General features: G+C 38.2%; 1 protein-coding gene across 1 annotated transcript; it reads left to right on the forward strand.

Moving 5' to 3' along the window:
- The first annotated feature begins 16,655 nt into the window (after positions 1–16,655).
- On the forward strand, positions 16,656–26,078 carry LOC147611166 (uncharacterized). The gene is made up of 3 exons (XM_086785345.1): positions 16,656–17,099; positions 17,303–17,402; positions 25,795–26,078. Exons 1-3 carry the CDS (start codon positions 16,656–16,658, stop codon positions 26,076–26,078), a joined length of 828 nt encoding a protein of 275 aa, XP_086641471.1.
- The last annotated feature ends 704 nt before the right edge of the window (positions 26,079–26,782 follow it).

The following is a 26,782-nucleotide window of genomic DNA, read 5'->3' on the forward strand; positions in this document are numbered from 1 at the left end:
AGCGCTTTATAGCTCTTTAGATTCCATTTTTCAAGCGCTTTCCAACGATAGGTCATATGATAGGGTTTTGAGAAACTTACAAACATGTTATTCATGTCCCCTTTTTTAAGTATTCAAAAATGAGAATTGGGAAATTTCCAAATTCACTAATATGGTGTTATATGAATGGATGCGATGTGATGAGATGAGATGTGATACGATGTGAATGAGATGTGATGATATGTGAATGGATGTGATGTGATGTAAATGGATGAGAATGAGATGTGATGATATGTGAATGGGTGTGATGAGATGTGAATGAATGGATGGATGTGAATGAATGTGATGAGATGTGAAGGGATGAGATGTGATGTGATAGATGTGAATGTGAATGAATGGATGGATGTGGATGAATGTGATGTGATATGGATAGATGTGGATGTGATGTAATGTGGATGGAGAATGAATGTGATGTGGATGTGGATGGAATGAATGTGATGTGATGTGGATGGAATGAAAGTGATGTGATGTGGATGGATGTGAGCGAGATGTGATAGATGGATGTGATGAGATGTGAGAGAATCGCTCTACAATGCATAAGCTCAATGCATAAATTCTATGCAAGCCTATGCATAAAGCTTTCAAAGAAGCCTATGCAAGCTTTATGCATAAATCGTACAAGAAGCCTATGCAAGCTTTATACATAAGATCTATGCATAAGGTTTATGCATAAACTCTATGCAAGCCTATGCATAAATCTTGTAAGAATTCTATTGAAGCTTTATGCATAAGATTTATGCATAAACTCTATGCAAGCCTATGCATAAGCTTGCAAAAAGCCTAATGCACTAAGCTAAACCTAAATCGAGCACCTAAGGTTGTAATAAATAAAGATCTTGCATTAAAGAAATCAAGAAAAAGAGAGCTTACCTCTATATTGTCAAGCCAAAAGAGAGGATTAGTGCAAGACCTACACAACATCAAATGGCAAAAGAGTGATAATATATTTAATGAACTTTACCTACCAAAAACAAGAGACATACAAAATACCAATACATATTAAGCATACTCACAAAAAGGAGAAGGAGAAGAATCTAAAGGAAGGTTAGTACTATAAACTTTAATCCTAATCTCATTATGTTTCCTATTAATCATTAGGGTAAGCATAATAAAAGAAAACCTTCATTAGGTCACACCATCACTTGTAGATCGATGAATAAGAAGAGAAAGAGGAAGAGGAAGAGAAAGGGGGAGAGGAAGAAGAAGGAAGAACAAATGCATTAGGCTTACACAACATAATAAGGATTTCCCAATCTCATATGCTTGAACAATGCTAAGAAGAATTATACCACAACACAAAGAGAAGGTTTGTCCATGATATATGCAGTGAAAAAGTTTCGCCATTACCTTTTGGCAAACAAATTCATATTTTTTGTGGACCATCAAACATTGCTATATTTGGTGAATAAGCCTTGTGCAACTGGAAGGATTGTGAGGTGGTTTGTCATCCTTCTTGAGTTTGATTTTGAAGTGGCAGTCCGAAAAGGAACAACTCATCTTAGGGCAGATCATTTGTCTCGAATCACCTCTGGCAAAGCTCCTGTGTGGGTGTGGATGATGATATGTTAGATTCAACACTTTTCCTTGTAGAGACAGCTCCTAAATGGTCTGAATCCATCTTAGAAATTTTGACAAGTGGACAGATACAACTAGCAGGTCCTAATGTGGACCTATGGTAACCATTCAAGTTAATCTCAGGGAGATTATATCGTCAGGGTAATGATGGAGTGTTGCGGCTTATACCTAACCCTGACCAATATGAGGAGATCTTGGAATGGGCACATGCGGGTATCGGTGGAATCCATGCATGAGCTACTACTTGTGTGCGACGTATATCTCAGGATGGGCAAAGGTGGCCTACCATGCATGCGGATGCTGAAAAATTTGTTCATAACTGTGCTTCATGTCAAATTCAACAGCCAATTTATAATGTCACATTATTCCAAATTTCAACTACACCAAGTTGGAGTAAGTATATTGTGGACTATCTTCAGCATGGTCATACTAATCAAAAAATTCCTAAATATTGAAAGCATGCTATTGAAGTTGAAACGGCAAACTATATGCTGATAGAGGGCCAACTCTACAAGAGGGGCAAGGATGGCAACTTACGCATGTGTGTATGTGAAGCTGACTACTTAAAAATCTTGACTCATGCACATGTAGGTGTTGGGGGTGGACACTTTTCGGGCAATACCACAGCTAAGTTGATTAGGTGGTCTAGGCTTTGGTGGCCAACCTTACAAATGGATGCCGAAGAATATGTAAAATGTTGTGACGATTGTCAAAGGACCAAACCTCCCATCACAAAGGACAATATGCCATTGCGGCTTATGTTAAGCACACGTGCTTTTGCAAAATGGGGTACTGATTTTGTCGGTCCCATTAAACCTCCAGCTCGTCACACGCATGCCGAATATATTATAGTCGCAACTGACTATTTGACCAAATGGGTAGAGGCAAAGGCTACAGTTAAAAATGATGCCAAAACCATAGCTAAGTTCTTGTATGAGTACGTGTTTACACGCTATGGTTTACCTATTGAAATCATTAGTGATCAAGGTGTGCACTTTGTGAATGAGGTAAGAGTTTTTACTTCAAGAATTTATGGTAATTCACAAGCGTTCTGCACCCTATCATCCCCAGACCAATGGACAAGCTGAGAGTACTAACAAGATTCTCTGCACAACACTCACAAAAATTATTGAGGGACATAGGACTGATTGGGAGCAAAAGTTGCACTCAGTTCTTTGGGCATATAGAACAGCCTATAAAACATATGTGGGCACAACCCCATTTGAGCTTGCTTTTGGGCTAGATGCAATTCTTCCCATTGAATTTCTTGTACCTACTCTACGAGTAGCCAAACAATTGGACTGGTCATGAGCTTTCTCAGCGCATTGATGAATTGGAAAATCTGGATGAGACCTGCTTATTGGCGGTAATGGAAATGTATGCCGAGAAGAGGAGACAAAAGCAATGGTATGATCGAAATGTGACAACTGGCCGATTCAAAAAGGGGGACCTTGTGCTCTTGTACACACTTAAGAAGCATAAGCGAAAGCTCAAGAAACATGGCCTAGGACTGTTTGTGATTAATGAGCTTACTCCAAGTGGTGCAGTGCATTTAGAGACACTAGAAGGTGAGCAAATGCCTAACTTCATTAATGGAAGTCGTCTCAAGAAATACAATGAACCATTAACTGAAGCCATGCTTCAACAAATGCATGCTGCACACACAAGGAAAGAAGCACATGACCTACTTAAACGTCAGGCTGAAGAAGAGGCTAAAGCTAGAGTTGCAAAAGCCAAGGAGCGTCGCAAGGCTTCTATGTTGGCCTTACAGTTGGCTACTGATGAACAATATGTCGATCCTTTCAATATTCAAGTGTGTCTTCATCTTCATGAGACTACCTACTTTGTCTCTGCCTTAATTGACTCTGGTGCAGATTATAATGTTCTCTCGTTTTACACATGGATAGCCTTGGAACAACCAACACTTATGCACATTCCTATTGACTTACGAAGCTTCTCAGGTGAAGATAACCCTATAGAGGGAAAATGTGTCATTATGATGTCCATTCAGGATCAGTTCCCTTTTATGTGGCAAGTAAGTCCAAGGCAGTGGTAGAGGCTATTCTCGGTCGATCATGGTTAAGTGCTACCAATTGTTCATTAGATTGGAAGAATAGACAATACAAATTGCAATTTGATTCTGATTGCATCGTGGGATCCGCTACTCCACGAGCTTTATCATGTCAAAAGGGTGGTGTTTCCACCTTACACAACCCACTTTCAAAATCTGCTCTTGAAGCTCCAACACAAATGACATGGATAATCGATGAGTCCTCAAGTGAGGGCCATGGCTGGCATGTTCCAACTACTCTAGTCACTGCTCAAAGAAGGCCAGGCAAGAAGGAATTATCAATTTGGCTACCCAAAGATGCATACAAACTTGTACCATCTAGCCTAGTTGCTAAGCCTCCTAAAAAGCACATCTTTTCCAAGCCTAAACCTCAGATTGTTACTCATTGGGTCCCAAAGCATGTTCTTAAAGCACAAGGCTATTATGAGGGTGCAACAGCACTTTGGCTTCCCAAATGCCATGGTTTACTAGAGGTAAAAGAGTGTATCAATAGGATTCCAAAAGCCACCCTTGGTTTTCCATATCAGTGGGTGCAAAGGAAATCAACACAACCTCTTTAAGATAGGTTAGGTGGTTGTGATAGCACCTACAAATCTCCTTGTGTTGACCTTCCCAAAACATGTATTGAATCACCAGTTGTCCCAATTTCTCCTTGTTACACAATTCCACCATCAACTTGTGTACCTAAGATAAATCCAACTTTACATGAGTCTCCTTTGAGCATAGATTCTAGCACTTCAATGCCTAAATCCTCTTATCTTGCTCAAATTCCTCAGCAATTGCTAACCTTCCCACCTCTTAAGAAGGACATACCCAAAACCAAAGGTAAGGCATTAACACTACAATTGAAGCTCTTTGGTAGATCAGTGTTTGAATAGTCTCACATTTACTAATGTGGTTCCTTATGCCTTTAGAGGATTGTGTTCTTTTTGAGATGATCTTATCTACAATGTTTTTGATTGGGATTGTAATGATGGATATGAGTGTATAAAGTTTGAAGTTTCTAAATTTCATTGTTCTACGACCAGATACCTCCTGATGGATACTTGGTGAGATACATGTCCACCATGCATTGACCCTGATAGTATTCAACCTGAACATCACGGGGGTTATAGTGCTCCTCCTTTTCAAACTCAATCTAGGTACTTTTATGCTCCCTTAGGTGAAAATTGCTGTGGGCATCACTTTGTTACTTTATTCTATCAACAGCATCACCCATTTCCACATTGTCAAGAGTGTGCACGACTCGTATTAGGAGAAGCTTCACACATTTGTTGGCTATGCTGCTCTTACTTTCGACGATATGGTACGGGCCTAATGAAACAAATTGTGGGAATTACACCCCAACGCCATAACCTTCTTGATGTGAGAGTACCAGAGAGAGGACCAAATCAACGTAGATTACTTGAGGAGGTTCAAGCACAACAATGGAGGGATACATGCATACATGATTTGCAACCACCTATCTTGCAAGCCCTCCTTCCCCTAGCCTCAACATGTCAAGTTTGGATCACTATGAGTACCTATATTGAGCAGTTCCAAAATCAAAATTGTCTGCTTAACCTTCCCATAGAACCAATGCTATATTTTAGCGAGGAAGCACTCCTTCCTCTACCACCTTCTCCAGAGGCCGGTTTTTGTACAGGGTTGTCCTTGCATCCTGAAGTGATTGATACCATCTTCCCAGCAGAAATGGACACGGATCCACCACTAGTGGGCAAGGGTAAGCTCATCGACTCCACAATAAGATCAACAAGCCAGGGCACTTTTCTCCCACTGGGTTTTTTCCCTCGGCTATATTTGGTGATTTGCACCAATAACTAATTTTATTCCTTTCTTTTCTTTTCTTGTTTGTTAATAAACACTTTGCAGAGATCTCAGCTAAATAAGAGCATACAAACACGCCCCAATAGTCCACCTACCGTGCACACAAATTAGGAAGGGGGGAGACATGCAATGCCTACAAAGAGCAAAGAGAAGCAATCTGCACAACATCAGCAATGCATCAATGCAAACGCACAACATCAACGAGCACTACAAAAGGTGTATTCAAATCATAATCTTTTGTTCTTTATGTGCTTTTAAATTTTGGATATATTGTTTGCATGTTCACACACAGTTGGCTGGTTTAAGTTTTAGTTGTTAAAATGTGGTGAGTGATTTCTAGATTCTTAGAGGACTTAGTAGAAGGTATTTCTATTTGAAGACGGTGTAGGATATATACCAACGGAGTATGCCAAGTTCTTATGCTGTCGAAGTATATTAGTTATCCCTAGTGGTAGCTACCTCTTAGGTATGGGCTAGGTGCTACGATTAATAAAAAATTTACGAAAATCATGCCCTAAAAAATATATATAAGTGAATCGAGACATGACGTGTCTACAGCCATGTGGAATGCTTGGTAGGACCTTGGGTTGTCTTAGCACCTTGGGGCCGATGCCTTGGTTTCCATGGGGTGAACACTGACGTCTAAAAGGTTAAGAAAGACCTTCAAGGACTCTATCGCCTTGATGGATGCTGGTCGGACTCTGGGGTATATTATGGACCCTCGAGACCGATGCCATCATCTTCATGGGGTAATCCTTATGTCAAAAATAAAGAAAAGGGTCTGTCGCTCTTGAGATACTTAGCGGCCTTTAGATTCTCTTAGCGGAGGTCTCTTGGCCATTGCTTGGGTCTCATTGGGATGGAACCTTCCTCGTTATTCAACTTTTACACACACACCAAAAAAAAAAAGAAAAAAAAAAGGTCCAATCACCATTGCTCATATTTATTTAGAAGTCGGGTTGCCACATAGGAATAACTTAAACAATTGTAGAACATTGAGACTGCGGTCATAACCTGCGGTGTACAAGCTCACTTGCCTTTGCATAGCACTATCTAACACTTAGTCTCACTTTGACTAGTCTTTACTCACCTCTTTTAGCACTCTTTAAAACTCTAATCAGCCTTTCACTTGTATGCTCACGTGTGAGATTGTCATTGTTGTTTTTTTTCAATAAAAGGCTTTACTTGTATCCATTGTTTTTTGTAGCTTTTGCTTCTACCGCGCTCGAGGACGTGCGTAAAATAGGAAGGGGGGAGTGTTGCGTGACAAGTGGTGATCAATGCAAGGATGCAACAAAAAGATGCAAGCAGGAAAACAGGAGACTTGACATTCTTATTTAGGGCTCTTGTAAAGAGTTCCAAGTTGTAGATGAGTGTGGGAGTGGGCTTGAGAATAATCCCACATGGGAAGTTTTGGGAGTTTTAGTATAAAAAGTGGCTCATTTGAGAGCTTATGGACACATTGGGCTAAACTTATGCTTGAGCTCTCTTGAGACTAGCTCTTATTCATAGAGGTGCAAGCTCTTCTCTCTCCCCATCTACATTATTGTATGAACAATGCTCTTCTAATTCCATGCAATGATATGAGGTTTTTCTCTCTTCTCATTTCTATTCTTTAGTGTGCATGCTAGGGAAGTAAGAGCTTGAGAATGAAGTATGCTTTGAGCTTGTGTATGCATTAGCTTAGCTTCCTTCTTGTATTTGATACATGAATGAGTGGGATGATGAGTGAATGAGTTATAGCAAGATTGAGCTTGTGTGTGTTAAGTCTATGTCAAGGTAGTGGTGTTTATAGCATTCTCTCCATTTATGGATAAGCTTTTGTGCACCGGTACGGGTTGAATCCCTAGCTCCGAAAGGGATGCAAATCCCATTGGATTGAGCTACATGTGGATCATGCTACTCTTGCTACAAGTGAGAGAGTTTTCCGTCTCTCCAACTAACAATAAATATGATGACCATGAGGACTAGGATGATAATATCTCGACATCTTCTTCAAGTAGTGGAATAGGACTTTGTATTGATATAGGAGCCATCGAAATGATGGATTTACAGGTAGACCAATTAGCATGCATGGATTTATTGCAAGATGGATTTGATGATGGTACTAATTAAATATATATCATCATTATATATGTACACATTGATTGGTTTATAACAATTTTGTGATTTTGTTGTTTTATTTCAAAAATATTTGGACGTTTGCCAAGCTTGTTAACTCCATTTCAACATTTTGTTTTTTTTCCATCATCGTTGACTTATATACCGACACTTATAGTGGCATTCTTATAACATCACTGAGTGGTGCTTATACGGCATTTATCTAGATCCACTCTCAATAGTGCTAATACCAGCGTTTATCTAGCTCCACTCTCAATGGTGCTAATAGCAGCATTTATCTAACGTCACTCATCGCACTAATACTGGCGCTTATATAGCAACGTAACATAGAATGTCGCTAATGATGCATTCTCTTGTGGTGTGCCCATGACATCCTAATGAACCATATTCTAAAATGACACTCAACATTACATATGTCAAACCATGAGTATACATATAATCTCATAAGTTTATATACTAACCAAGGAATTAGCTTACATCATCATGTTGGTTGGCATTGGTTCAAACGATCCCTATTTTCTAATATGCTTCAATGTCAATCGACGTTCACACACACAAGAATTCTTACATCTTTCACATGAACAAGGAATGTTTCTTCGCAACGACCACTCTCGACCTCCAATTAATCATGACCCATCACTATCTGAAACTAGTAGAAGACATTTGTATCAGGCAAAAAAAGTGTGTAATTAAAAAATTGAACATGAATTCATGCACTAAATCTAGCAGTGTCAATGGTATATGGAATGGTTTGCTCTCTAGAATTTTACCAGTGTTTCTATAAGCGCCGCTGCGTCGTTTTTTAGCAGTGCTGGGAAAATTAACTTTTTGCACTCGCCTATTGACGTCGATATTTCTCCCCCAAAAAATTCCCTGCACTCCTTTGTTTGAGGGACTACACCGGCTCCATATACTCCATCGATCTAGCTCTCTCACATTCATATTCTTCTTCCCCTTCCCCTTCCCCTTTCTCTTCATCTTACTCTTCCTCTTTTTCCTTATTCATCACTACATGGCTATGGTGTGAGCTAATGAAGGTATTAAAGGTACATTAAAAAAACATTTTTTAAATCCCCTCTTGCATGGCTATGGTGTGAGCTAATGAAGGTATTAAAGGTACATTAAAAAAACATTTTTTAAATCCCCTCTTGCATGTATATGGTATGTAAGTCATGTAGCCCCTTCATGCACTTAGGTGCTACGTTAGGTATGTAGAAAGTGACCTCCCTCCTCACATGTGCACCCATAGAAGTAAGATAAATTCATTTTCAAAATAGGTTTATTCACCAAACGTCCAACATCATCGAAAAGCAGTATTCAGGTGGCTTACTTTTTTCGCTTAAATGACTTCCATAACTTTTTCCACAGTCTACAATGTGGGATCTATTTGTGTTTGTGATGGAGGTAGCCATGCTATTTTTGACAAGGATACCAGCATGTATATAGACTATAGTTTAGATGTTTTTTAATGATGCCTATAAGCACGTTTTTTGAGATGCTATTACCAACGTTTTTGTAGCGATGTTTTTTTTGACATGAGTATGGACGCTCGTTGTTTTTACAATGCAATTGTTTTACATCCAAAAAAACACCGGTATTTTATTGTCTTGTAGTAGTGTCCTTAGTAGTGATAACATATGCTCCTCTTTTTGCATAAGAAAATAATGATAAATGCAGTCCCTTTTTCAAGTATTTTTGAAGAAAGGTACTAGAGTGGAATGCCTTTTGTATTTGCATGAGTTACATTGCATTTAAGCCATTCATGACTTACATGACTTACCTACAAGTTACGAAAAGCATAGTAAGTATGCATTACAACACAACTCTTAGTAGCCTTGTGGAAAGTTATGGAAGTCATTTAAGCAAAAAAAGCAAGCCACCCATGAATGATTTTGGATGATCTTGAACGTTTATTGAATAAACGTTTTTTGAGAATGAATTGAACTTACTCTTGTTTAAATGCATGCACACAAGGGGGTCACTTTCTACATACCTAACATAGCACCTAAGTGCACGAACGGATTACATGACTTACATGCCATATACATGTAATATAGGGCAATATGGTTGGCATCAGTTCATATGTCTTTATTTCCTAAAACATTTGTGAATACTTATAGTTTTCTATTTGTGTGCCTTACCAAGAATTCAAGTAAGTCTTGGAAACTCCACATGTATGTATCACTTTTGTTTTATTACATTTTCATTTCCTTTGGTTTCGCATGTTAACCTTAGATAAGTTGAATTAGGGGAAATAAAGGCACCTAAAAGAAAAATGAGCATGCATGTACATTAGAGTGGACCACAAAATTTCAAAATCCCATGTGTCTAGTTTGAAACTGTAAGATTTTGGGCCTTTTAATATGATCTATTTAGTGTAAGAAAAAAACATTTCTCCCAAAAAGGCTAATTAAAAAGATGCCTTAGCCTTAGCTACTTTTCTTTTTGGACATTTGTTGAATAAACCTATTTTGAGAATCAATTTAACTTACTCCTTTCTACATAGCTATATAGCTAACATAGCATTGAAGTGCACGAAGGGTGTACATGACTTATATGCCATATACATGCAAGAGGGGATTAAAAAATATTAGTTTAATGTAATTTATTTAGGTAGATCTATAGAGGGAGGTTTTGAATTTAAAATCCAAACATGCATACATATAAAAATAGATACATGCAACTTACACGCACGTTCTACATGGGTTTTTAAACTCACTCAGCCTTACACAAAGAATTTAATGAGGATGCTCTCTTTTTCTTGGGGGATTTTTTTGGGTGAATTCGGGCGAGCATAAACCTAAATATGGCGAGCAATTTTTAAAAGTGGGGGGTTCTCAGTCTATCGCTCTCTGTCTCTCTCTTTTTATCCGTCTCTCTCCCTTTCTCTCTCTCTCTCTCTCTCTCTCTCTAATTTATATGTCTCTCTCTATTGCACCCTTTTAAGAGATATTGATAAAAGTCCTTTCCATACATGAGACATTGAATACAAAATCCATGGAAAACACTCTCTCTCTCTCTCTCTCTCTCTCTCTCTCTCTCTCTCTCTCTCTCTATTTTTGTATCTCTTATCTATCTATCTCGCTCTCTCTCAATAGCAAAATAAAATTACTCCAATAAAATGATATTATCTCTCTTATCTATGTCTCTCAATCTCTCTTGAGCTCAATGGAGTTTGTTGCTCCCTTCCCAATGGCTTACTCTATAAGTTATACCTTGCACCTGTTAGGAGGTCTTAAATAAATGATTATCATTTATGTTACCGTTTGTATTAGGGTTAGGGTTAGTGTTAACTAGTTTTACTTCAGTGTCTAAAAAAATAATAATTTTAATTTTTTAATTTTATGAGAAAATGTTATTTTCAATTACTCTTTTTTTTTTCTAGTGCTACTTTCTTTTTGTAGCTAGCTAATCTAAACTATTCGCCCATTTCACATTGCACATGCCATCTCTTAGTAGGTAAGACATTAGAGTCTCTTTGGCAAGGAGCTCCTATTACAATGGGATAGGCGGCTACCTAAGAAATGGTGTGTTGCACCTAAATAAAGTAGAGCAAATATTATTAATTATTTCTTTCCTTTGTCTTATAAGAAGCTCATTAAGTGAACTTCTCACAATAAATAGTTGTTTGCATGTACATATAGAATAACATTTGATGTTCGCTCTACTAGAACACACTTCTCTCATCATAAGTTTTGGGTGACACACTTCTCTCTTCTTAGTCTTCTTTCCATGAGCACGACAATAAGGTTGGGTATCGATAATGCTTTCACTCAATTGGAAGCTTGTGCAACCAAGCCATTACAAAATGATTTGTTAATAAGAGGATGTTAACCCCACGAAACATAGGGGGAGATTGTATGTCCTAGAAAAAATTACTTCTAGATTTTGCACAAGTAGTCATGTATATGTTTTACAAAACATTACATCTTTTATAAAGAGAGTCTAAAGCATTTGTGCTTAACTCAATGAGGATGAGTCTAAACCATATCTTGCAACCAAGTTGCCACAAAATGATTCTCGAAGTAAAAGGGCATTTTTCCACCAACCAAAAGGGAAAGAGGAAAAATAAGTTCGACCTTTCAAAAATCTTCCTTTGTTTGCCGATGATTTGCTCTAGGAAAAGCTGCTAGCTTTTTTCATTTTTGTCTTCGTGAAGTGCTAGTGGACTATATCTCTCTTTTGCCTTCTTCTCTTATGCTCATATATGTGTGTGTATGCTATGATGCATGAGTGTATGCATGTGTGTGATTAGTGATTTCTGCATGCATGCATATGCTTGTCACTTTGTTGCTTGATTACTCACTAATCTTTGAGCGTATGCATGCCCATACGACAACATGACGTGACATGATGACATGGTACATTGTTTGCCATGTCATATTGTCGAGCTTCGGCAATATGACGTGGTAGCCACATCATGTTGCAACAACGAAGACGGGCCAGCAATCCTAGACCCTGGCACCTTCCATAACCAGCCTACCAAACCCCAACATCTCTCTTAGCTAGCCCTACGAAATCTTCGTTTCCCACCACAGGCAGCCGTGCAAACCCTAACACTTGTCACCATAGTGAGCCCTGCAAAATCTTAATCTCGGTCTCCTTTTACCTCCATGGCCTGTGCTGCAAACCCTAGATTGCTGTTTTCTCCATGGGATTCTTGCAAATCTACTCAGGTTTTATTGCCATGGCTTACAGATCGGACGAGGATTGTGATTACCTTTTTAAGGTGGTTCTCATTGGATGCATCAAAGATGGCAACCATAGTAATCGTAGACGTTGGGCAGTAGACGGTGAAGACGACTATTAGCTGGCAACCGTAGGAAGGTCAAAGACGGTAGTAACGGAGTGTGTGTTTCAACAACGGACGTGATGAAGCATTTTAGGCTTGGCTGGTGATGTGGTTGGAGACTACCACATCATATTACCGAGCATCAGCAATATGATGTGGCAACTACCTGCTACCACGTCAGCGATTTTGTTGGTCTTCCTCCACTCGCTTCAACACGCCATCGGATGTGAACACTTCAACACACTCTCCATTGTCAAAGGTAGGGCGGTAGTGGTGCGCTGACTCAAATTTCTAGAAGTATGCCTTCTACCCCTAAGTACTTCCACCTCAACTTCATTAGCTTTGTTGCAAACAGATGTCCCAATGCACAAATGGTAGTTCTCACAACCTTGTGTGGTGTTTTAAATAAACAACATTAATTTTATATTTGCTGATGTGAGAAGTGAGAGAACCTACACATAGATACATAGACACACACACATATTCTCATGCTCACATGCATGAAAAAAAGAAAGATAAGAGTAAGAATGATGATTGAACCTTTTGATCTCAATATTTTTATGATCATTCCAACTCAAAGAGTTGATATGCATTAGATAAGTGTTCTCAAGATCATCCACATTTAAATAAACTACTATTGTCTAGTGTTCCATATAGTATATTAAAATTTAAAAAAAATACGTCGGTTTATATATTTTAATATATGAAACTATTAAATCTTTTTGGTATTGGACCCAATTTGGTGTTCATGTGTAGCATCATTGTATAGCTTCATTTTCTTGCACTACAACAAGCAAATACACTGCCCTTATTGGGACCCAATTTGGTGTTCTTGTGTATCTTCTCTATCTTATCATTGTGATGTCATTTTGCGGTAGTGTTTTACGCATCATCTCTTATTGTCGAGCATGGCATTAATTGATATGATGTAGGCCATACATGGGTGTAGGAATGCCATCCACATGTGCTTTAAGATGTAAATCCAAGAATAACACGTAATGTCATGACTAGTGAAGGTTCCCCCCATGAAACCAAAGGCCAAGTTGCTAGGTAGGCTTCCACGTGTGTGTGGCTCACCCGCATTATTCTAGTAACTACATTCAAAGGGATCATCTAGATGAATCCATCTTACACACTTAGCAAGTTACAAATGTTATGCTAGTAGATATGGAGGCTTTTGGGAAACCTTTCTACATATGGTCAAATCCCACAACCACTACACACTATGGTCAACAATGTAGTAGTGTGGCAAGCATCTTTATAATCACACACTTAGCTACATGGTGAGCAATATTTTCTAATTTGGAAAAAGTTAGAAAAAAAGAGTATCAAAACTTTTAAGGGAATATTCTTATGTATTTTGGCTAAGATCCCCACTCTTGTTACATATAATGATAACCTAAAAAGTGGTCTTTTTGTTTTTTTTTGGGGGGGGGGGATAGTCACCAAAAATATCACAAGGCTCGGGATTCCTTTGTCATGTTCTTAAAAGTGATTCCATTCAAAATTTTGACCTGTTCAAAAGCATCACAAGGCTCAGGATTCCTTTGAAGTATTGAAGTCCAAGGTAATTGGTATATCATTGTAAACTTAAAAGTTCATATCCTATGTGTCTAGTTCACAACCATAAAATTTGGGTGCTTTTGACAGTATCTAACTTCTCAGCCAATTCGTCATAGATTAACAATTCGTTTAAAAGAATACATGGAATATTTTAATCTCCTTTATGTCTACCTTTTTATCATGTTCTCATGTGATTCTGTTCAAAATTGTTATCGATTCCAAAGAATCACAAGGCTTGGGATTCCTTTGTCATGTTCTCAAGTAATTCCCTTAAAATTTTGACCGGTTCTAGAGGCTCACAAAGCTTGAGATTCCTTTAAAGTATTGAAGTCCAAGGTTGGTACATCATTGTGAACTCAAAAGTTCATATCCTATGTGTCTAGTTGACAACCGTAAGATTTGGGTGCTTTTGACAGTATCTAACTTCTCAGCCAATTCTCCATAGATTAAAAATTGGTTAACAAAATGCGTGGAATATTTTAATCTCCTTTATGTTTAACTTTTTGTCATGTTCTCATGTGATTCTCTTCAAAAACTTCATTGGTTCCAAAGAATCACAAAGCTTGGGATTCCTTTGAATCGAAAGTTCATAGCCTATGTGTCTAGTTCAAAACCATAAGATTTGGTCGCTTTTGACATTATCTAATTTCTCAATCAATTCTCCATAGAGTTACAATTGGGTTAAAAAAACTTCATGGAATATTTCAAACTCCTTTGTGTCTACCCTTTGTCATGTTCTCATGTGATTCTTTTTAAAATTTGGATTGGTTCCAAAGAATCACAAGGCTTGAGATTCTTTGAAGTATTGATTTAAGAATGAGCATGTTTTATGTCTTAAAAATAAATTATTGATTCTATTTAAATATATAGGTCTTTATCTAGCTACTATTTAAAATTTGTCAAGAATTTTGTTTCAGTTGTTGCACAACACACCACTCATCCTTACCCTATGAGCAATTATAATAATTGTGACAAAGGGAAAAAAAACTCAAAAATAGCCATAGGCTAAAGCCAACCAAAAATAGTGACAGCCCTATACCCTTTAAACCATGTGGAAATAAACAAACCACACGAATGTATGGAAACTTAAAAAATAAACCCCTTTTAAACCGAGTGGAAATAAAGGAACCACACGCACACAGATACAGATGCACGATCGCATGCCACGGAGTTCGCTTTGGATATAATCCGCTTGCTTGCTCGCTCCTAGTTGCTCCCTTTTATTCTTAAAAAAGAAGTAGGGGAGGCCCACAAAGTCATGAAGTAGAGGAGGCCCACAAAGTCATGAAGGGGGGTCGTTTGTAGTGATAACACATAGTCCTCTTTTTGCATAAGAAAATAATGATAAATACTCTTCCTTTTTCAAGTCTTTTTGAAGAAAGATAGTAGGGTGGAATGAATTTTATATGTACATGAATTATATAGTATGTGAGAAAGTCATGACTTACATGACTTATTTAAAAGTGATGAAAAGCATAGTAAGTGTGCATTGGGACACAACTCTTAGAAAGTTAAGCAAAAAAGCAAGGCACTCTATGTGCCTTTTAATATGTTCTACCTTCTCAGTCAATTCTCCATAACGTTACAATTGGTTTAGAAAAAATGCATGGAATATTTCAAACTCCTTTGTGTCTAGCTTTTATCACGTTCCCATGTGATTCCCTTCAAAATTTTGACCGGTACAAACGAAGAATCATAAGGCTCGATCTTCATTTGAAGTATTGATTTCAGAATGAGCATATTTTATATCTTAAAATTGGTTCGTCATTGTGAATTCAAAAGTCCATATCCTTGATTTGGTTTGGTTCAAGAGATATGAGAGATAAAAATATCACATTATTTTTGAGTTTAAAACTCATTCAAGCATGTGAAATATGCACCTCCTTTAAAGAACTCCCCTTCCTTACATATGTGTCAAAATTCTATTGCTCATAGTTTTTTTTACTAATAAACCTTGTACATTTTCAACTCTTCATCTTATGTGAAATATGCACCTTCTTTAAAGAACTCCCCTTCCTTACATATGTGTCAAAATTTTATTGCTCATAGTTTTTTACTAATAAACCAAAAGCCGAGGGCACCATTGGAAAGAGGACATCAAACTGGATCAAAAAGCTAAAAACCGCTTTTTCAAAATAATATTTGGGCACTTATGGACAGTTTCTAACTTCTTAGTCAATTGTTCATAGGGTTACAATTGGTAATGCGTGGAATATTTCATAGTCCTTTGTGTCTACCTTTTGTCACGTTCTCATGTGATTCCTTTCAAAATTTTGACGAGTTCCAAAGAATCCTAAGGCTCGATCTTTATTTGAAGTATTGATTTCAAAATGAGCATATTTTATATCTTAAAATTTAATTGTTGAATTCGTTTAAATGTATACGTCTTTCGGTTAGCCTGGAACTTGTTCAACTTTAGGAAAAACCTTTTCACAATTATGAGAGGGAAAAAAAAGGGTCTTCAAATATTTAAAAATTTATTTATATTTTTGAGAAAATATAAAAAATACCTGCTAAAATTGATAATTTACTCCTCAGGGCAAAAAGGATTCATGTAAGGTTCAGTAAAAAGATTCATGTAAAGTTCAGTAAGATATAAGCTTTGAAAGTCGTTCTTACTCGCCTGACTTCCGTAGACAAAGTAACCCTTTTAAACCGAGTGGAAATATGGAGCTCACCGTAGGAGCTGCCACTCCTGCCATCCTTGGGGTTATGGCCGCAGCTGGCTTTTCCCAGCTGAAAGCTACCCCCGTTCTCCTCATGTCCTACTTCTCCTTGATTTTGGGCGCCATCTTGTATGTCAAGTCCATGCAGATAACCAAGGAGAGCTGGGAGGCGGACAAGTCCGTTGAAGCCTACGTCAAGTACTGCGAGGAGTTCGCCGCTTCCGATTACCCCAAACAGTTGCAGAGCTTTGCGCAGGAGTCTCGATCCGCTTGGGAAACCACCGTACGCACCAAGCGCCAGAAGAACAGAGTCAAGTTCCAGATCATCGGTTTCTTCAACCAAGTCATGCTTTACAGACCAAAGAGCTTGTTTAGTGCCATGCAACAGACTGACTATGAAGAGGCGGCAGCCTTGGAGGATCTCAGGCATCCACATGCACATCAGGTCGTTGAGAATACTACAAATTTAGCTATACAGCTGATCCTTAATTAATTCACGAGCTGTTGATAAAGGAAATGTGCAGAATACTACAAATTTATTTAATAATAGATCTCATCCTTAATTAATTCACGAGCTGTTGATAAAGGAAATGTGCTGGACTGCTGCGAAATCACGAGCTTATTGATGTATGCAATTGTTCGGCACAGGCTGGTGCAGCTGCGTGGTTCGGCACCGGTGACAATAGCAGCGAAATACAACCTGACCAAGCTTCTACGTCAGTGGATTACCAGAGCGATGGTGGGATCAGTACCCTCGACTCATCATCCACCTAACATGTTTTGGTGCCAACAACAAATTGGTCAAAACCAAGGTGCCCCCAAGTAACTTCTTGCTCAACAACATTATGTTTCCACCTTGTGCCGAACCTAATTTGACATACTGTTTTAGTTTTAGTGGATTCAAGATTGTGACCATGATTATGTTTTCCGACTGTATTCATGAGAGTATTGTTCATTAATGAGTAATGACTTTCGGTTTTTCGAGTGTACTTATGTATGTAGCGTACATTAAGTTTTAATGTATGTCCTCACATGAATTTAGGCCTTTCAAGTGTACTAAATGTATGTAGTGTACCTTAAATTTTAATGAGAGTAATTTTAAATTTTAATGAATGTACTCATGAATTTCGGCCTTTCAAGTGTACTAAATGTATGTAGCGTATCTTAAATTTTAATGAGAGTAATTTTAAATTTTAATGTATGTACTCATGAATTTCGGCCTTTCAAGTCCTCTTTTTGCATAAGAAAATAATAATAAATAAATACATTAAATTCAATAATAGCGAACGCAGAGAGCCATTAAAGCGTCGGTTTGCTGGCGATGGTGCTGTGCTGCACCTGAGCTCCTCCTCTCTCGCCCCTCTGCAAACTACTGCCCTGCCTAGAGGCTTGAAGTCCTGTGTGTGCTTCCTTCCTTACTTTCCATAGCCCCCCCCCAGGTGCATGGGCACCGAGTGGAGGGGAGCTCTTACTTTTCTCAGAGAACATGGATCTTGCTCTGGGAGTAAGTCATCTCAACCTACCAAGTTCACTAAAGCTGCCTTTCAACAGTTCCTACATTGGCCCGCGGCCATGGATGGCAACAGAGAAACCATGCTGAAGTATGAGCAGGTTTTAGAAGACTTCATGGACACCAAGAAACAGTGAGAAGATTCCAAAGCCCGAGTGGAAGAGCTAAATCTGATGTTGCTGCAAAAACAAGTCGAAGAAAAGGCTCAAATCAACAAGCAAGCTCCAGCTAAGGTAATGGAAATATCAGGTAAATCCTCTTCCACTATTCATGTGGTTTGTCTTCCTCCTGAGCTGGTTCATTTGTTGGAAACTGATTACATAGCCCGTTGTTTAGTTGGGTTAACACTAGTTTGGTACCAAAACAGGACACTTGAGTGTCTTTTTTTGGGGGTTGCGAAAAAAAATCAAACTCCTAATGTAGGCTTTAAAAAACAAAATGCTTCATTGAGCATGTAGACCATAACCCTATGCTTATGTAAAAAATGCTAAACATATAAAATGCCTTTTTATTTGGAAGTACATAAGCAACAAAGTAGCATATGTCTTGAAAATGAACATTTTTGAGGATTTTTCCAAATATGCAAGCATCATTGTCTCAAAAAAAAATCCAATGATATCAATAGCATTTTTCCCAAGATATTTTGATAGCATACATCAGTCCACGGAGGTAGAAGTTCACCAAAAAAATCATTTTCTTTTCCTAGAAGTTTTTTCAAAAAAGTTGCATAAAATCAGCAAAAGTAACGCGTATTATCAAAACTCAATCACGCCACTAAAAAATAATGTAGCCCTATCAATGAGAATGTTGATTATTGATTTTCATGCCTGAGATGAGATAAATAAGCCATAATTTGATGTGTATGACACTAACTTAGCCTCCACTTAAGTAGGTTCTTATCGCCTAGTTCTAAAAAAACTGTAAAAAATAAAAATACAAAATTCGATCATCTTTTATCAAAAACTAATCATAACTATGCTTGCACAAGTAGTCTACACCTATAGTTACAACAAATAATGCACTTACACAGCTTTTCCCTTTGATGAAAATCAAAATTAGGCTCATAATTAGACATTTTATGTATTAAAAACAGGTTGCGCAAAAGGCCATATATGAGAAGAGGCCCAAAAAGTGGCTCTAAAGTTTTGGAAAATTCAAAACAAAGTAGTATTTACCCTATATAACATGGGTGCACCTCAAGTTTTACATTATTAGCTTGCATATGGAAGGAGAAAAATTCATGCTCCACCTGTATAAAAAACGTCATTTCAATATTTTAGCGAGTCAAAATTTTATCCAATAATTGTCGTTTGATGATTCCAGGATTTAGTTTACATCATGGGCTTTCCATCAAGCCAAGTTTCATGATCAAACTATGTCCCTTCTAAAAGTTATGTCCAAATTACTACTATTTTGAAAACAGCAAAAATCATGCGTTTTATCAGCATGTGTCTAAGAAAATTAAAATATTGCCTTGCAAAAGCTAAGAAAAGTGTAATTTAAAAAATCTCATACATCAATTCACATTGCTTAATCCACATCCAATCGTATGTATTCCCATCGTCCTTCATCCATTCTCATCTAGACACATCATATTACATCTTATCCATTCACATCTACCCATATCCATATCACATCACATCACATCCATTCACATTGCATCTCATCCATTCACATCTATCCCGATTTAAACACATCATATCACATCTATCCCGATTCACATCACATCATATCTCATTCATTCACATCTATCCCGATTCACTTCACATTCATTTCACATCACATCACATCCATTCACATCACATCTCATCCATTCACATCTATCCCGATTCACATCATATCACATCTCATTCATTCACATCACATCTCATCCATTCGCATCTATCCCGATTCACATCACATCACATCTCGTTCATTCACATCTATCCCAATTCACATCACATTCATTTCACATCACATCACATCTCATCCATTCACATCTATCCCAATTCAAATCACATGACATCTCATTCATTCACATCTATCCCGATTCACATCACATCCATTTCACATCACAAACATCCCTTAGCAATGATACACAATACTAAGAGACAAGGTATTTTAAACTCTAAATTGGCGAGTTTCATCTTTTCAATGGTAGGAGGGATACCTTGGGCCGACTCCGAGCCTCGCTAATGTTGTCACCCAGCTACACAAGAACAATAACGGGATTAGCATCAAGGCGGCGAGAAGATGTATCTTTACTTTAACTTAATCAAGTTAACAACACAATTACTTAACTAAACCATAGGATACAAGAAACCACATCTTCTTCTCGAGAAAGCAACAATTTCACAAGAATTTTGGTATTTTCAAAGTAAGGAAAAGTAGCACCCTCTTTGTCACTTAATTAATGCTAACATTAAAGGTCAATCAGAAAACCTCTTTTTAAACAATTATTAAGCTAACCTAGCCATTGGTTCCTTGTGGGACTCCCAAGGGGAGAGTTGGCCAAGGCATTCCCTCTAGGGCCGCATCCAAGGCATTCCCTCTAGGGCCGTTGTTATGCATGCTTCCCGAGGTGGTATTTTGGTATCTTTGAGCTAGAGCCATTCTATCCACCTTCTTTTGTAGCTCACATCACTGGCTACGAAATCAACACTTCATTAGGATTGTGATTTGGAAATTGTTTGCCTACTTTATGAGCATAAAACTCTCACATGGAAACCACCTCTAAGAGCCAAAGAGTGCTTACTTAAGTCACCGCAAATGGGGGGAGGAACGGTGCTCTTAAGCTGTAATTTGGGGGCAAAAGCTTGGACTTAGTGGGAGAGTTCCCCCTTAACTCTATTCACGTGGGGAGAGGGGGGGGAAGAAAGAGAGAAGCTTAGGACACTCTCTCCACAACACAAGGGTGGGATGTTGAAAGACATTATGCAAAGCATACTTGGAGATGGGCTGAAAAGGGTTTTTTGGGAGAGGGGATATAGAGGGCTGTCGGGTACAGCCTCCGCTCAAAGCATCGGGTATGGTTGTTTGGGTACACGTAGCACAAGGTGTCAAGGTATCAGCCATGGGAAAGGGGGGGTACTGGGGGTTTATATAGAAGCTGGTACGGGTATAAGTGCAGGGAGAGGGAGAGCAAAACGGGGTACAAAGGACGATGTACGGTGAAAGTACACTGGTATGTGGTTGTATGAGTCTATTCCTTGGGTAATTTTTTGTTTGTAGTACTGGATGTTGTTGTGTGTTTTGTATGAACCCTAAATCCATTTTGGCCAGGTTAAAGATGTCTGACAGTGATCATCAAGGGCCGAAAGTTGGTTACGAGGCATGGTTGAGATAAAAAATTCGATGTGTGTGTAGTGGATGATACAAGGGTCAGTATATACGACAACGTTGTATAACAATTGAGAATTTTTGGACATATGGTCTTCATGAGGTAGTGGCATGACCAAGTGTGGATGATGACATGGAGGAGAGCCATAGGAGAGTTCTAGGTAACATGCCACACCATTTGGTGACATTGGGTGGAGTGTGAAAGGTGGCAAGGCTTCATATGGAAAGCATGGCTAAGACTCATCTTCCCCAACCAATGAATGAGGTGCCTCCACCATTGTCACATGAGGAGGAAGAGAATCTCATCATGGAGGACATGGTGAATGACTTCTTTGGATGGGAGATCATAGATGATACTGAGCAAGCTCCAATGTCACAAGAGGAGGAAACCTTGCATAGAGAGGCAAGCACCCCTTTGTATTAGAAGGAATGTTTGTATCCACACTGCAAGAAAACTTGGAGCTATTGAACTTGCAAACAACTTATGGATGGAGTGATGCAAGTGTCACAAGTCTTCTTCAATATGACTGCCTCATTCTATTCTCTCAAATAGAATATATTTCATGTTCTCTATATACTCTCCTTGCTAATATTTTGACATATGATTTCTTATGTTATGTTGTAGGCTTCTTGAGAAGATTCTTCCCCCTCCAAATCTATTACTGAACTCACGAGATGGGTGTCGTATAAAATGCTCTCTATGCTAGGTATGGATTACACAAGAATACATGCATGTCCCAATGATTGCATGCTATTTAGAGGGGTTAATAAAGATGCAAAACAATGTCTATAATGTGGGGAGAGTCACTATAGGGATGATTTGTAAGGAGAGAAAGTTCCCTGAAAGGTTTTGAGACACTTCCCTATCATTCCACGCATCCAATACATGTCTAAATGTAAGGGGATTGCATAACTCATGATGTGGCATGCTACTCATCGCTCGACCAATGGCATCATGAGGATCGTAGTAGCTGATTCACTGGCATGGCAACATGTGGAGTGTCAATGGCGAGAGTATAAAGATGAGCCTTGTCACTTATGTCTTGGCTTGGGCATGGATGGTGTTAACCCATTTGGCTTCAAGTCCACATCATGGTCTACTTGGCCTATTGTATTGGTGAATTACAACATCCCTCCATGGGTGGCAATCAAGAAAGGTCATATCATGTTTTCTCTCCTTGTACTAGGCAATTATAAGGTGGCAAACATGGATGTGTACCTCAAGCCTTTGATTGAGGAGGAGCTTGAGACATTATGGTGAGGTATCGAAGTATATGATGTTTCAAGCCTAATAAATAGGCATGAGGCAGAGGTGAAATGAGTTTTGTTTTGGACAATGCATGAATATCCTAGGTTCTCAAAGTGCTCAAGTACCTACTTGAACCTTATATGCATAAGGTTCAAGTACCTACTTGAACCTTATATGCATAAGGCTTTAGCTTTTAAACTTTAATTTTATACCTCTATCTCAATTTTAAAATAGGTTTGGCAACCTTCGGACATCATGCATGTCCGATTTGCTGACCATCACTTGTTTCGGAAAGACCCTCTACACTTAAGAAGGTGAGGTATGACAAACATCATCAATTTCTCCCTCCTTCACATCCCACGTATGTGCCACACGATGTCTCACCACTTGTGAGATGAGAGGTAGAGATTGGTTTGAGGCATGAAGAAGCACTCCCAATCCACCACCAAATGGGATGTCTAGACACTCAATCTTCTTTCAACTTCCATATTGGTGTGACATGAAGATCAATCATCTCTTAGATTCCATGCATATCTTCAAGAATATGGCAACAAATATTTGGGACCATTTAATTGGTAAAAGAGATACAAAGGGTGCAAGGGATGACTTACAAAACATTGGACGCCTTCAAAGTGCATGGCCAATTGAAAGTGAGAGTGGAAAAATAGTGCTACCAAAGGAACCATGGGTATTAACCAAGAGGGAGCACAATAAGGTGAAAAGTATGATTGGTTCTTTTCGTACACCAATGGGAGTAATGCATTCATTGAAGGGTGCCTTCACAAAGAACAAAAATAAAGGAGAGAAACAATTATATGGCCTCAAGATGCATGATTGGCACAAGATATTACAGGTATATAAATTTTAGCTTATTCATTTTCTCTTTGTGGTACATAATTTGTAAGCTCATATACTAACTTCCATTTTTTTCTATGCATAGTTTATTCTTCCAATTGCTATAGTTGGTTGTGGAGACAAGAAGGTGAGAGAGGCTATTTACAAAATGGGAAGCTTGGTGAGGTATGAATCTTCTCTTCAATTCACTAAGTTATATTGCTTATTTGGAATTCTCATGCGCTCACAAGTTATGTATTGGTAAATAGTACACACAATTTCTATGTATGTAGGTACATATCCTTAAAGGGGATAGATCCCACAACCATTGAGATGGCTTGTCTTAATGCTATTGAGGTAGTGTGTATAATCGAGGATAACTTTTCTAGAACAATTCTCACTAAACAATTTGCATCTTGTGGTGCATTTGGTTGATGAAGTGGAGTTGTGTGGTGTTGTTCATGTTCGATGGATGTTTTTTCTTGAAAGGTCCATGAAAACCTTAGAGGACTTTGTGAGACAAAGAAAAAGGCCAGAAGCAAGCATGGTAGAGGGATGGTTGATGCAAGATTCTCTTGTGTATATATCAAAACACCTATCTCGCATAGATCCTTCCATGCCATGATTGTGGAGGAATGAGGAGGATGACCGACTAATTTCTAATGTGCCTTAGGGAAAAGGAAGGCAACAAAGATTAGATGAAACATTACACCACAAGGTGAATACATTCTACATTCTAAATAGTCCCATCATGGAGAAGTGGATTCGGAGATACAAGGATGCAATCAATAGACGAAAGGATGAGAGAAGAGCTTTCAGAAGAGCAAATAGAGGCTTGCCATTCCCGCCTAGCTTGGAACCTCTACCAAATGTGAGCAATATAGAATGACTTTGCATGAAAATATCAATGGCATTGCAAAAATGAAGAGATGATCACAAGAGAAGAGCATGAGTATGCAAGAGGATGTGACCCTCAAGTAAGTACATTCTTTATCTCTATCTCATGTATATACCTTGTTTAATGCACTATACTAAATGTCATGCTTTTAATTAATGTTTGTACAAACTATATAATGCGATATGATCAGAGGGAAGGCACTTTCGCATGGAGTGTGTGGATTCTGAAAGAAACACATTTGATTGTGGTGTGATCATAACTTTTAAGCAAGAAAGTCGAGCTAGTAGACATGATACCAATGTCATAGAGGACAATCTTGAGTATTGTGGAACTATTCGGAATATTCTTGAGGTTGGATTTAGAGCATTTAGTCTATTCATCTTTGATGTCAAATGGTTTAAGATGATATATAGAGGTGCTCAAACAACCATGAAGAAACATCCAAATGGGTTCTTTCAAATTGACTCCACTAAGTTTTGGAATGATGAGAAAGATACCTTTGTACTACCTTAACACTGTCAACAAGTTAGTAACCCAACCAATCCCAAATTAAATCTTAATGTAGTATAATAAAAGTGTAACCCTCTTTGTGATATTAGGTTGTGTTTCATGTCGATCGAATTGATCCAAAGTGGTGGTATGTTATACAAGTTTCCCCTCGTTCATAACATATCTTTCAAGATCAAGAGCATGAGGAACATTAATCGGAAGAAGATGATGAGTCACCTATCAATCATGATAATGCTTCATTGGATCATGATAGTGATATTGATATTGATATGGAACCCCATCTTTTCATTGAGCTTCCATTAGATATAGACATTGATGAAGCAACACATGGATTTATTACAAGATGGGATACATTCATGATCTTGACATTGTTTCGCTTCTCAAAAGTTTTCAACTATCTGTTTTTTTGCTCAAAACATGGCTCCAAGGGTTTTAATGGATGTTTTTTTAAAACTATATATCATTTTCTATGTGTATGTGTATTTTCTAAAACTATATATCATTTTCTATGTGTATGTGACATGTATTTTTAAAATTCAAGATTCAATAACTCTCTCGAATTTCATGGAGTGAAAACAACAGCGTAATTTTGCTGTTATGAGCAGTGAAATCACAATATATACGAAATTTTGCTGCTAAAGATGCTGCTCAGTAGCGTAATTTCGCTTCTATAAACCCTAGCAGCAAAATATCATTGTTAACAGCGCTATTTAGCAGCAAAATTTCGCGCGGAGCAACGAATGGAATCCTCGACATCCCGACAAAAAAAGCACAACTGAAATGCTGCTAGAAAATGTTGATGTGCCCCTAACATGTTTTAGTGGATCCGTCCACTTTATCATCAAATGGAGAAATAATCCGCCATGTGCCCAGCCCAAGCACAAGAAAACTGAAGGAGGAGGAGTTTTTGGATGATGAAAGCTCTAAAAAATTATGCCAGCTTGCCCATGCACCTGAAGGAAAGCCACTTTCTACATGGGTAAGGCATCTCTTTGATGATCGCAACCCCCCACCTGATGTTGCAAAAACTTTAGCAGATGGCTTACGCAGCTCAAAGAGAATGGAGGAGCAGATAAGGTCTTCTGAACACATTGTGTCAATATAGCCTTGATTTGCTGAGATAATGGATTTAGTGAAGGATCCCACAAATGTAGAAGAAGCTTTGGTAAATCCAAAGTGGAAGGCAACAATGTAGTAAGAGTATGACAGCATCATTAAAAATAACACTTGGAAGCTTGTTGATCGGCCACCAAAGCTAAAGGATAAATTCGATGGTTCATTGGAGAAATACAAAGCTAGGCTAGTTGCACAAGGTCACTAGTGGAAGGTTTTGATGTCAATGAAACCTTTTCTCTAACATCTCGAATGACCACTATTGGCACAGTACCTACCTTGGCTCTGCTAATAAGAAGTGGCCAATTTTTCAAATGGATGTAAAATCAGATTTTTTGAATGGACATCTCAAGGAGGAGGTGTATGTCACTCAATCGGCAAGGTTTGAACTATTTGGATCATAAAATAAGGTTTGTAGGTTGAAGAAGGCTTTATACGGGCTGAAACAAGCCCCAAAGGCATGGTACCAAACGAATAGATACTTTTTTCAAAAATATTGTTCTTTTTAGAAGTGCATATGCTGCTAACGTTTATGTACTCAGAAAGGATGGCAAATATGTGATAGTTGTTCTTTGTGTGGTAGACTTGATTATCACAGGCAACCATGAAGATTTGATTCAGTAAACACAAGAAAGTCTTAGCTCTGAGTTTGTGATGATAGACTTAGAGCTCTTGCATTATTGTTTGGGGATCGAA

This window comes from Cibotium barometz, chromosome 48, assembly GCF_041138505.1.
Source record: "Cibotium barometz isolate CiBa-2024 chromosome 48, ASM4113850v1, whole genome shotgun sequence".
Taxonomy (NCBI): domain Eukaryota; kingdom Viridiplantae; phylum Streptophyta; class Polypodiopsida; order Cyatheales; family Cibotiaceae; genus Cibotium; species Cibotium barometz.

Coding starts and splice junctions, on each gene's coding strand:
- LOC147611166 (XM_086785345.1), top strand. CDS start 16,656: ATGGAGCTCACCGTAGGAGCTGCCACTCCTGCCATCCTTGGGGTTATG. Junction 17,100..17,302: donor GGCATCCACATGCACATCAG/GTCGTTGAGAAT, acceptor TGTTCGGCACAG/GCTGGTGCAGCTGCGTGGTT. Junction 17,403..25,794: donor CCAGAGCGATGGTGGGATCA/GTACCCTCGACT, acceptor AACATGTTTTAG/TGGATCCGTCCACTTTATCA.